Raw genomic sequence first — 13,309 nt, forward strand, 5'->3', positions numbered from 1 at the left:
ACGTCATTGCAGGGTTGTTTGTGCAGCCTCGGCAGCGGTAGTGACCCACAGTGATTCGGCCGCCGCGCCGGGGGGTGGGGGGGCTGCGCGGGACTCTTTTCTTTCAGACTGACCGCGGGGCAGCTGGGGAGCATGTCGACTCCGGCGCGGAGGAGGCTCATGAGGGATTTCAAGCGGTAAGGCCCCTCACCTTGGCCTGGGTGACGGCTCCTCCCCGTGGCTGTGGGGCTGCTGGGCGGGGATCAGAGACACCTTCCTCTCCTAACCCTAAGAGGGCCGACTATGGGCCCAGTGGAACCGACGGAAGCCCATTCCCCGTTCGCACTCCCCATCCTTCCTTCCTCGCTCTTCCTATTGAAGAAATTTTGATATCCCCTCCCCCAAAAGTAAAAAGATGGCTATGGACTATCCTAGGATGCCCCCGCTGCTCACTTGGGTCAGCTGCCGACGTCTGGCCCAGGAGCTCAAGCCTCATTCCCCCCGCCCCTGCACCCTGCGGTGCCTCGTCCCCCAAAAGCGAACCCTTGCAGTCTTTTTCCCTGCTTGTTGCATCAGTTAGTTTTGCTGGATGGCCTTGCGGTCTTCTCTGAGGGGCAGGGTTGGGACGAAAATTGCCCCCCCCCCCCATTCTTTCTGCAGTGAGGGTGGGGTCTGCAGCGCGAGGTCCGGAGGTTAGTAACCCATCCTCCGAAACCCGACTCCCCCTCGCCCGCCCGAAAGGACCTTGAGAACTGGCTTAGAGACCTGGGACTCGGGCTGGCAGCCCGGGCTGCCAGTGCCTTCTGGAACTCAGCTCTGTGGCTTGGCGTATAAAGCCCTATCTATAGCCTCCAAAGTCTGGAAAAATGCCTTCCTTGAGACTGGCGCTAACCTGATACTCCCTGAGCCTCTTTCTGTAAAATAGGGTTTTGTTAAGAGGTGTTGGGGTTAGTGAGGAAGAAGTGCCTTTTTCTCAGTTGTTTACTTTTGATACTCGGAGGTATGGGGGAAAAAAACGGAAAACTGTACTAGATCCACTGCATATTTTTCAGTGATTTTCTGGGGAGACCTGCCCTGGTTGAGACAAAATATCCCGTAGCTGCTCAGGAAGTAACCTTTCAATTTCGCCATTAGAAAGCCATAGGTGAGGCATTTGGAAGCCATTGTTTTGAGCTTTGGATAGTTTATCATTGAATATATTCTAATTTAGCCGTTTACCTTTGGTGGACATGAAGCAGCATAATTCCTTTAAGGGTTCTGGTCATCGTGGCTTAATCAGATTGACTGAAAAGAACTATTTTTATGTAGACTAATTTGAAAGTATGTTACCTGATAATCACTACAGATTTATGTCTGTATATAAAATGTCTCCCTTATTTTTTTATTGAAATGACAGTCTGTACAAGAAGGTGCTCTGTTTGGTGCAAAAGTTGTCTTCTGAAACTTAAAACCAAATTTCACGTTCCGGTGATTGAAACCCAAATAATAAAAGTTCAGCTCCTTTCCATTGTTACTCTGGTTTCTTACTGCACTTTTCTGTTTAATTCTGAGTTGAACACATGGCACCTTTGGTAGTTTTCCAAGGGCTTCATGTTACAAGAATTTGATTATGACATGCTGGAAGGTAGCTTTGTATTGAGTCTCTTGATAATGAGAGATAGATTTAGGTATATTGCAGGTCTTTAAAATAGGGATTGATGAAAAAATCTATTTGAAGCTTGATTTCTTTAAAGGCTGTTGCTAATTGAAACAAATGAGATAAAGCTACTCTCCTGCCTAACACTAGTTTCCTGATTAAATTGAATATAAATGTTTTCAGCCATTTAGTGTTTGCCTTGAGGGTCCTTTTGGGGGGGGGGGTGCTGTTGCACAGGTAGCTGTGGTTAGGACTCACACAGTCTCAGCATGTTTATGGCAGCAAAATTGATGGTGCGTAAAAATACTTTTTGCATTCAGGGCTTTTAATTTTTGTTGTTGATGGCAGTCTGTACTTATCAGTTCTCGAAGATATGTCTTAACTTTGAACCTTGATATTTGAGGAGGGATGACTCCAAAGCCCTTTGGAATTTTAGATAATTTGAAGACGTATTTAATAAGTATATACCTGTTAAGTTTTTTTTTTAAATCCTATGGTTTATTACACCTCGGCACAAGAACAAAGAGATGGATTTAGTTTGTATTAGAGTAGATTGTACAGACCACAGGACTTCTGTTTGGCCTTCTTAGTGACTTAAAGTTGTTCAACTTTGGAAATTACTACTCTGGATTTCTAGATTGCAAGAGGACCCACCTGTGGGTGTCAGTGGCGCACCATCTGAAAACAACATCATGCAGTGGAATGCAGTTATATTTGGGTGAGTGGAAAGGTATAACAAATGATAGGTGTAGTAATTCTTTTTAAAAAGTGAATGTATTGACTAGGGAAAGAGACTGAAGTGGAACTGAGGAATCTTACAGAAACTGCAAAGTAAATTAGAAAAAAAACCTGCCAATAAGTGTTTTTGTAGTTATGTAAAATTATTTGCATTGGTGTTACTGTCTATGACTTTCTAATCCCTTTGGGTTTTACCTGATAAAAATATCATTCGAAACTAAATGAGCAAAGGTAAATTATTTTGTACAAAGTGTACCAACAAGTGTTTATGGTTGCATTCTTTGGTAACTAAAAAAGCTAGGAATAAAAAATACTGACAAGTTGGAGTGTGGTAAGAATTTAAATAAAAATGTCTCACACCTTGGTGTGAAATAACTGGAGCCTTTTGAGAAGCGGTCTATGTTTTATATATTATATGTATTGCATATATGCTTCTTAATTTAGAATTTTATTATGCTTTCCTTTGTTTTCCTGGATTTGATCTTTTTTCTTTCATACTTTTTAAACTTGGGTTTTACACTCAAACTTTAAAGGAATACCTTCATAAACAATTCTGAGTTGCAATGAGTTGTAAGAGTTCATGTTAAAAACTAGTGAAAACAACGAGTGTAGTTCGCTCTTTTAAAGGAAAGAGATTAAATTCAGACTAACATGCTTTGAGATCCTGAATGCCTTGAAAGAACTAATTAAACTTGATAGTGCTGCTTATGAAAGATGAAATTGGCATATGGAGGCAGGGAAGAGATTTGAGAAAAAAAGTATCTTTCTTGGTTTACATCAGTTCTGTCTAGCTGTTTGGAACAAGAGCTTTACTGGGAAGCAGAACACTGGTGTTACAGTTATCTTTAAAAGTGATTTCCATCTTACTGATGTAAATTGAAAATATGACTTTTTCTCTTAAGAAGACACTGGTTGATATTTATGAACTTAATTCTTTTTCTACTAAGGTTGTGATCCCCCCTTTTTTTTATTTAAAACCAGCCTAAAATGAAAACTTCGAAAATAGTTACCCTGTATGCCTATATCTCTAAAAATCTAGGGCTAACATGACAGTGAACTAACACTATCTTTAAAACTTCACAAATCACTAGAATGAGCTCCTCCTTCTCTGAGTTTATCCTTTTCACTCCTAAAAATCAGGAAAAGGCAGAATGAAAACATCTTCTAATCAAAAATCTTCTTGTTTTCAGACCAGAAGGGACACCCTTTGAAGATGGTAAGTCATTCTCATTATGTTTTCTGTAATATTAGGACACTGCTTTTTAAGCAGGAAGTTGTAACAACAGCATATCTAATTTAAAACTATTTTCTGTCATCATTAGGTCATACTAAAACTAGTGCTAAGAAGTCATAGTTTATAGAGGACTTTCTTTCCAAGTCACTTTGATCACTATCCATTGCAAGTTCTTTGTGTTACTTTGGTATTTGGCTGTAGAACTATAGGCCTAGTTGGTAGGTTAAAGGAGGATAATTGTGCACTTTTTGGGGGGGGGGGGCGGTGGGGAGAGAGAACCCCAAGCAGGCTTCACACTGTCAGCGCGGAGCATGATGCCAGGCTCGAACTCATGAACTGTTGAGATCGTGACCTGAGCTAAAATCAAGAGTCAGATGCTTAACCTGATGAGCCACCCAGGCGCCCTTGGTGCTTTTTTAACATTGGTATCTATGCTGATGGGGTGTTGAGCTGAAATTGCTCTTAAACACACATAGCTGGGGCACCTGGCTGGCTCATTCAGTAGAGCATGCGAATCTCAATCTTGGGGTTATAAATTTGAGTCCCATGTTGGGTGTAGAGATGACTTGATAAAAATAAAATAAGAAATCTTTTAAAAAATGGCTGCCAGTAGTTTCACACATAGCTAGCATTTGACATCCATAAATAGGATTCTGCATGATCACTTGTCTCTTAAATTTAGTATTTTCACCAAGACCCAGGTCCTTAGATTTTTCCCTAATTGTAGCATGGATATTAAGAATTGTTGAACAGGTTTGTTTTAATTATCAAAATGGTTTCAGAATTAAGCCATTGAAGATAATTTGCACAGATATACTGATTGCAGTACTGTTTTTAAAGAGAGAACCTGAATGCCGGTAGGGGAAATGGTTAAGTAAATTATGATATATCTAAATTCTAGAATATTATGTACCCGTTAAAGAATAAGGTAGATCTGGATGTACATTTCAAGACAAAGTTTCAGAATAACATATATTGTATTACATTTTTACTAAACATATACATGCAGGTGTGTGTGTATTAAAGGGTTTTATACCACACTGTTACCAGTGGTTACCTCTGGGTGGGGGTAAAGAATTGAAGAAAAGGACTTAAGGACTTCAGCTTTTTACACTTTATCAGGAGGTTCTCAGGGCTCCCTTAAAGTCCCTGAAACTGTTTCACGGATACCTTGTGATCAAAACTGTTTATACCAGGGTGTCTGGTATGTGTCCAGAGTTAAGTGTCCAGCTGTTAATTGCACCTCGGTTCATGATCTCTTAGTTCATGAGATTTGAGCCCCCCATTGGGCTCTGCGCTGACAGAGATTGGGATTCTTTCTCTCCCTCTCTTTGTGCCCTTACCACACTCACTCACTTTCATTCTTTCTCTCTCAAATAAGTAAACATTTAAAAAAATTGCATACCACTAGTGAGGCACTATTTGCCTTTTTTATTCTATTCAAATTGGTACTAATGGTACAAAACCTTTAGTAGTTATAAGTGGACCTGTGCAGTTTAGCATCTTGGCACAAATCAAGATGGTGGCTCTATACTGTACTAATAGCCATTGCATTCTTTTTATTTATTTAAGAAATAAATGTATTTTAAAGATTTTAATTTTTAAGTAATCTCTACATCCAAAATGAGCCTGGAACTCCCCACTCTGAGATCAGGAGTTGCATGCTCCATCAGCTGAGCCAGCCAGACACCCCATATTCTTTGTAATTTATTGATTGAGGAGGAGACAGAGAGGGAATCCCAAGCAGGCTCTGTGCTGACAGAATGGGGCTCGAACCCAGGAACAGTGAGATCATGACCTGAGCCAAAATCAAGAGTCATTGACTTAACTGACTGAGCCACCCAGGCAACCCATTGTTCTTGCGTTTTTTAAAGAGATGTGCTGTTTATTATTTTTTTAATCTTTATTTAAATTCAAGTTAATTTTTTCTGTGATTTTAAAAGTTACCAATTTCACTTAAAATCATCTTGATGACAAAAAAGATACATCTTGGTAAAAAAAGTAAATATTAATACTATTGAATTTTGAACCTTGGGGTGCCTGAGTGGCTCATTGTTACACATCTGGTTCTTGATTTTGGCTCAGGTCTTGATTTTAGGGTTGTGAGATCAAGGCCCATGTAGGATTCTGTGCTGGGCCTGGAGCCTGCTTGAGATTCTCTTTCTCTGCCTCCCTCTTCCTCTCTCCTCCCTCCCCTCCCCCCTCCTCTCCTTCCTTCTATCTCCCCCTCCCTCCTTCTGTCTCCCTCTCCCTTCTCCTCCTTCCCTCTAAGCCCCTCCCCCGCACCCCCCCACTCTGTCTCCCTCTCAAAAAAAAAAATTCTGACCCTTTAGTATACATTTTTAAAATCTTCTGTGTGATTAGGTGGGAAGTATGCATAAAACACTTCTGTGACAATTGTCTGGAAAAAAAGCACTTGTGCAGTTGTCAGAGTTGCAACATAAACTGCTTTTCTTCATGTAGCATTTCTACTTGAATGAATGACTGAGAGACGAACTGTCATAATTTAGATTTGACTGTATGGCAGACATACTTAAAAGCGATGAAGTGAACTGTACTTCAAGACTTCTCTGATAAGATCAGTAGGTGGTTACCTAATTGTGATTTGTTTTTTGATAGTATATAATGAAATGTGGCAGAATTTACATTTGTATAAGTCTGTATTTTTTTGAGTTACTAATGTATGATACTAGAAAATTATGGATGAATAAAAGATTTATGCATTGTGCAACAGATTTTAGTGTAACTGATGCAAAACGTTTATTGATACGGTTTCAGATTCTACATTGCAATTAACCTTTAAAACCGTACCAGTTCTTTAGTAATCAAAAAAGAATATCTACAACTATCTGAAAAAACAATGAAAATACTCTACTTTTTCATTTACTGATTTTATGAAGCCTGATTTGCTTCCTATCCCTCAACCAAAACAGCATATTGTAACAGATTGCAGAAGTAGCTAAGAAAATCCAGCTGTATTCTGTTAAAGCCAATCATTAAAGAGACTTGCAGAATTGTAAAACAGTGCTACACTTCTCACTATCTTTGGGGGGGGGCGGGAGATAATATTTTTAATTCAATGTGTAGGTTACACATATACTTAGGTTTCATACTTAGGTTAATGTGTAGTGAGTTTACAGTAATTAATATTTAAAATTTTTCTGAGTTGGGGGAGCCTGGCCGGCCCAGTCATTAGAACATGTGACTTTTGATCTCCAGGTCAAGACAGTTAGAGCCCCATATTGGGCATAGAAATTACTTTCAAAAATTTTTTAGTTCAATCCTCTAATACAAGAAATGATAGTTAGAGACACCTGGCTGGCTCAATCAGTAGAGCATGCAACTCTTGATCCAGGGTTGTAAGTTTGAGCACATGTTGGGTGTAGAGATTGCTTAAGCAAAAAATCTTTAACAAAAAAAAAAAAAAAAAAGAAAGAAACACTGATAGTTAAATCCAGTGGCATGCTGGAAGCAGTTTGTACCAACTGATTCATGAGAACAGAATGTTAAAAACTGGGGGAATTGTTGCAACCTAGTTACTAAAGAGCCAATATTTTTAAATGAAATTATTTTTCATTTTTGGTGGAAATATATAAAATGGTATGCTATCATATGTATCTCTCCCCATCTTAACATTCAGTTGACTTCCCATTGGAAGCATGGCTGTGGTTGGGAATACGAGTATAAAGGGGTCCTGAGACTCCTTTAAGGTAGGGGAAAATCTTGAAAATAGCTTTTCTAGGGGCGCCTGGGTGGCTCAGTCGGTTAAGCATCTGACTTCAGCTCAGGTCATGATCTCACGGTTCGCGTTGGGCTCTGTGCTGACAGCTCAGAGCCTGGAGCCTCCTTGAGATTCTGTGTCTCCCTCTCTCTCTGCCCCTCCCCCATTCATGCTCTGTTTCTCTCTGTCTCAAAAATAAATAAACATAAAAATTTTTTTTAAAAAGCTGTTCTGTATTTGTGTAGCCTGAAATTTTTAAATTATACTTTTTTTAATTAAACTGTAAACTTTCAAAATACATTATTAGATCTAAGGCTGCCTTCACCATTTAACTGTACATTTCATAATACCTCGATTCAGAATATGAAATAGATAACACATTTGATTTTGCTTTTATCTTTGACCTACCTAATCCCAAATTTCCAAATGGCAAAAAAAAAAAACAAAAACAAAAACAAAACGTAAAAGGGAGGTTATGTACTAAATACATAAAGGTAAAATACAAGATAGAATAAATAGAAGAAAGGATTTTTGTTTTGCTTTTTAAAACTGCATTGATGAATTAAGGGAAGAACCTTGTAGAAACATCTGGAATGGTTTAAACTTCTATTGACTTCATTAGGAATAAGGCTCAATTTATAGAGTATTATAAATACTCAAGGGTTGTAGTTGGAATGCCTCTTCAACCTTCGGGAAGATTTCCTCAAAATAAAAAACTGGATAGTATATAAACAGAAAAGTCTAGAAAGACAAAACCACTAATAGTGGTTATTTCTGCATAATAAATTTGGAATTGGAATTGAGGGTTCTTAGTACACTGTGAACAGACTGACTTTGTTAGAAGTGCACAATTTTTTTAAAAGCCTATGCTTGTACTTACCATAAAATACTGCTTTACAAGGTGTACCACTTTGGTCTGTAACCTAAAGTAGGCAGTTACACTAACACTAGTGATTCTTGGCATATTTAAGTGAACAGATTCATATGGGGCAGAAGAGACCTTTCAAATTAGTGTCCATGCCTCCAGTCTAAGTCATTTGTTGTGTGGTAGTTACCCCCTCTCACAATCCTTTGGCATACACCCCTCTAAGCTATAATAAACTAGCTGTAGTTCCCCAAATGTACATTTTAAACTTTGGTAGCTAGGGCCAAATTGCCTTCCAAAAGTATGGCAGTTAACATTCCCGCCGATAGCACTTGAAAGTGTGTGTTCCCAAGTGCTTGCCAATGTTGTGTGTTAACCAGTCTAAGGTAAATCAAAGTGTTTTTAGTGTGTTTTATGTACTAAGCCAAAATTGACATTAATTTTTGTGTGGTTGTGCAAAAACACCAGTATTGGGTTGGGGATTCATTGATGAAGAGATTAAAAATTTTGCTTGTCTTTAATTATTTTGGTTTGTTTTCTATCTAGGTACTTTTAAACTAGTAATAGAATTTTCTGAAGAGTATCCAAATAAACCACCAACTGTTAGGTTTTTATCCAAAATGTTTCATCCAAATGGTAAGTAACATCTTATTACACTTCACAAATGATGAGGGGAGGGGGGAAAGAGTGGCAGTGGCTTCCTTCCTGTTAGGCCTTCCTTTCTACTTCTCACTTCTAGATGTTGCTTCCATGTCAGTATTAGCTATGGTTTTGTATCCTGGAATCTTTAGAAGGTTCCAAATTTCAAGTAAAGTTGTTTTGTTTTAATATTTCTGATTTTAAAATAATATCCTTTTTATTCTTTTTTAAGAGAGGTGCTTTTTTTTTAAGTTTATTTATTTATATTTAGAAAGAGCACGAGGAGTGGGGCAGGAAAGAAGGAATCGCAAGCAGGCTCTGCATTGTCAGCACAGAGCCCAGTTTCAGACTGTGAGATCATGAGCTGAAACCAAGAGTTGGACTCTTTAATTGACTGAGCCACCCAGGTGCCCCTAAAATAATACCTATTTATTTGTAGAAATGTGAAAGATACCAAAAATAATTTGTTGCTTAAAATTTAGCTTTTAAATAATGCAAGTGCTTGTTCAAAACTGAGATTGTTCTATATAATTTTTTATATAGATACTGTGATATAATTTTTTATATAGATATATAGGTACTGTGAGTACCTTATTAACTATTCTTTTACATCCTTTTTTTTTAATTTAATTTTTTTTTTTATTTTTTTAATTTACATCCAGATTAGCATATAGTGCAACAATGATTTCAGGAGCGGATTCCTTTAATTCCCCTTACCCATTTAGCCCATCCCCCCTGCCACAACCCCTCCAGTAACCCTCAGTTTGTTCTCCATATTTATGAGTCTCTTCTGTTTTGTCCTCCTCCCTGTTTTTATGTTATTTTTGTTTTCCTTCCCTTATGTTCATGTTTTCTTTTATATCCTTCTTAATGGCTGCAGAATGTTTTATGAGGTTGCCATAATTTATTTAATGTGTCCAGTTGGTGATTTTCAGTTTATAATTTAATTTATTTATTTTTAAAGTTTATTTATTTAGAGAGAAAGTGAGGGAGGGGCAGGGAAAGAGGGAGTGAGAGAATCCCAAGCAGGTTCTGTGCTGTGAGCCCAGAGCCCAGTGCAGGGCTTAAATTCAAGAACTGTGAGATAATGAACTGAGCGAGATCAAGAGTCAGATGTTTAACCAACTGAGCCACTCAGGCACCCCAGTTGGTGATTGCAGAACCTGACTTGGGGCTCAAACTCCTGACCATGAGATTGTGACCTGAGCCAGAATCCAGAGTAGGATGCTCAAGGGACTCAGCCACCCAGGTGCCCCTTAAATAGCACTTTGAACATTCTTGAAAACCTTCCCAAATACCCATACTATTGTTATAGAATATAAGCTTTTACAAGTGGGATTATTGGGCCAAAGATTCATATGTTTTCAAGGCTTTTTTAAATACAGTTTTCCATTTTTTCTCTATTCCTATTTTCACTTGTAGAAATTACTGTTTTCTGTAAATGATTGCTGAGTGACTCTTTATAATTAAATTTGCTCTTCTGTGATCTCTTATTTATTTCAAATATATGTATATTCCTGGATTATAAATTACAGTATGAAAGATTTAAGTTTTCTTTTTTATAACCTTTGTTCATTTAAATATGGTCTTCTCCATCAGTTCACTTAATTCCAGAAGGAGTCACTTAACATTTATTCCACTTTTATCTTAGACTTGTTATCGAATCAAATTCACAATGTGGTAAGAAGGCTCTGTAAATCAAAGTGGGAAACACTGTATAATGTGCAGGGGGTGGTGGTGGTCTATGTGTGTAAGGTGTGTAGTATTTTCAACCTTAGGGAAACATGTATTAGATTATTTTTCATCCCTTTGTATTAATAACATGGTTTCCCTTTTTTCTTTTATCAAAATTTTTTTTTCAGTTTATTTATTTTGATAGAGCAGGAAAGGGGCAGAGAGGGAAGGAGAGAGAGAGACAGAGACAGAGACCCAAGCACGCTCCACAGCGGCAGCATGGAGCCCGGTGTGCTCAAACTCCCCAACCATGACCTGAGCCAAAGTCAGATGCTTAACTGAACCACCCAGGCACCTTAGTATTTTATTAACTTTCTGGTCTACTTTTTAAACATCTTTATTTGAAGTATAATTCATGTATCATGCTATTCATTCATTTAAGTTGTACAGTTCAGTGGATTTTAGTATATTCACTGAGTTATGCAGCCATCACCATAATCACGTTTAGAACATTTTATCTCTCCCAAAAAAAATCCCATCACAATGAGCAGTCCTTCTCCTTTGTCCCAGCACCCCAGCCCTAGGCAGTCATATTTTCTGTCTCTATGTATTTGCCTGTTATGGACATTTCATTTAAATGAAATCCTATAATTCACGTGGGCTTTTTGTAGCTTTCAGCTAGCATAGTTTTCAGGGTTCATCGATGTTTTAACTGTACTTCATTTCCTTTTATTGCTTCAAGTGAGATTTCATTTTATGAATATACTGTATTTTGTTTATCCATTTATCATTTGATGGATGTTTGTGGCTTCTAGTTTACTTTTGGATTACTTTAAATAGTTACTACTTGAAAACTTAATCTATACTTAAGTGTTTTGTTGTGTAGACTTGCCAAGTTTGACGTTCCTGTAGGATAGATAGTAAGCCACTGACTAAGCTGCTTTAAAGCAGAGAGTTAAATCTGATCTAAAGCTAAAAAGTAGACATAGCTAGCACACGGATGGTCATTGACACCATGAAAGTGGATAACATTGCCCAGAGGGTGTATACAGGGCAAGAAGGAAGAGGATGGAGATTAGAACCCTGAGAAATGACAGCATTTATGTATAATTTGCCCCTCTCCCCAAAAAAGCCTCACTATTCTTACCTTTATGTGGAGTGATCTGGCTGGCTCCATGAAGTTTTCCAAAGTTTGGCAGTATCTATAACATTTAAACGCATTTACCCTTTATCAAGACAGCAGTTCCACTTGTGGAAGTTTATCATGTAGACATATAGTCTCACAAGTGTTCACTGGGGTGCCTGGGTGGCTCCGTCGGTTAAGCATCCTACTCTTGATTTTGACTCAGGTCCTCATCTCACACTTGATGAGTTAGAGCCCCGCGTTGGGCTCTGCACTGATGGCATGGAGCCTGCTTAGGAGTCTCAACATTAAAAAAAAAAAAGAAAATTATGTTCATTAATTCACATACAGTTTAAGAGGGGAAAAAACCTCCCAAATGTTAAAGACTTAAAACGTTTTAATCACTTGGTTTTCATTTTTTATGAAAGGAATGCATACTCGTTTTAAAAATAAATCATAAAATACAAGAAAAGGTAAAAGACAACAAGACCCTTTATAATCCTGTGATTTACAGATAGCCCATACTTACATTTTGGCATTTAGTCTTACAAATGTTTTTGTGACTACACATATTCCAAATGAAAAAATTTAAGTATTTTGTAAATTCTTTACAAAGTTTATTGTAAATTTTACCACATTTGGAATCTTATTGGGGCATCTGGGTGACTTCATCGATTAAGCTTCAACTATTGATACCAGCTCAGGTCATGATCTCACAGACATGAGATTGAGCCCTGTGTCAGGCTCCATGCTGAGTGTGGAGTCTGCTTGGGATTCTCTCTCTTTCAAAATAAGTAAATATTTTAAGAAATAATAAATAAAAATAGAAACTTATTAACATATCATGTATGTCTTTGTATATCATTAACTTAGGGTGGATATATAAGTTTTTTTTTAAGAGCCTTATTTAAGGAATTTAGAAATAGGGAATTTAAACAGATTCAACTCTGAAACTCTTCTGCTGAAAAGGTGCAAAATAGGAGAACACTGATTTTTCTGTGAGACAGGGTTTAGTAATTAATGTTCACAACTTCTGATGGGGCCAGGCATTCTATTTGTAGTAAAGATTTCTCTTTAACTGTTAAGTATGATAAAGTTAATATGTAACCAGTTTTAGTGTTGTCTTTGCAGTGTATGCTGATGGCAGCATATGTTTAGATATCCTTCAGAATCGATGGAGTCCAACATATGACGTATCTTCTATCTTAACATCAATTCAGGTAAGTGTGAGTTAGGATGCATCATGATTTTTCAAGATTGTGCGGGATATAGTCAGCTTCTTTTGGAGCACTCTAAAGACCCAAGTGAGCAAACTAAGCTTCCCAGCACCCAGGTAACCAATGGCACAGCTTGGATAAAAACCCATGATTTTTAGACAGTTGGTCTGCTTTTTTTGTTAGTGACCACACTGGACCAAATCCATGGTCATTTTCCTGATCCTTGTGTAAATAAAGTGTTCTCACAGGTCAAGCATGAGTTGTGCCCAAGAAGCATAGCCAGAGGACGTGGAGAAGGAAGAAAACTCTTCTTGGAGATAGAGAAAGATGATTGCTTATAAAAACCATAGGGACCTCAAGAAACTGCCAAGTGCAGAGAAGCAGTGTTGAGTATGAATTATGTTATCCCATCCGAGAAATTGTTTAAAAAAAAAAAAAAGAAGAAGATAGTGTTAACCATCTGCCAAAGCACTCTGGTGGGTT

General features: G+C 37.8%; 2 protein-coding genes across 2 annotated transcripts in view; one reads left to right on the forward strand and one right to left on the reverse strand.

Moving 5' to 3' along the window:
* UBE2B (ubiquitin conjugating enzyme E2 B) overlaps window positions 1-13,309 on the forward strand; it is a 14,341-nt gene continuing 1,032 nt past the window's right edge. Inside the window, exons 1-5 of the mRNA XM_015087620.3 lie at window positions 1-176; window positions 2,253-2,333; window positions 3,544-3,569; window positions 8,720-8,809; window positions 12,741-12,829. Coding sequence (XP_014943106.1) covers window positions 133-176; window positions 2,253-2,333; window positions 3,544-3,569; window positions 8,720-8,809; window positions 12,741-12,829 — 330 coding nt within the window. The 5' untranslated portion in view covers window positions 1-132. The remainder of the gene's footprint in view (window positions 177-2,252; window positions 2,334-3,543; window positions 3,570-8,719; window positions 8,810-12,740; window positions 12,830-13,309) is intronic.
* The window catches only part of CDKN2AIPNL (CDKN2A interacting protein N-terminal like), a 24,394-nt gene continuing 17,407 nt past the window's right edge, over window positions 6,323-13,309 (reverse strand). The window contains exon 5 of the transcript XR_008297778.1: window positions 6,323-7,492. The gene's annotated coding sequence lies outside the window, so the exon portion shown is untranslated. The remainder of the gene's footprint in view (window positions 7,493-13,309) is intronic.

Source organism: Acinonyx jubatus, chromosome A1, assembly GCF_027475565.1.
Source record: "Acinonyx jubatus isolate Ajub_Pintada_27869175 chromosome A1, VMU_Ajub_asm_v1.0, whole genome shotgun sequence".
NCBI lineage: Eukaryota > Metazoa > Chordata > Mammalia > Carnivora > Felidae > Acinonyx > Acinonyx jubatus.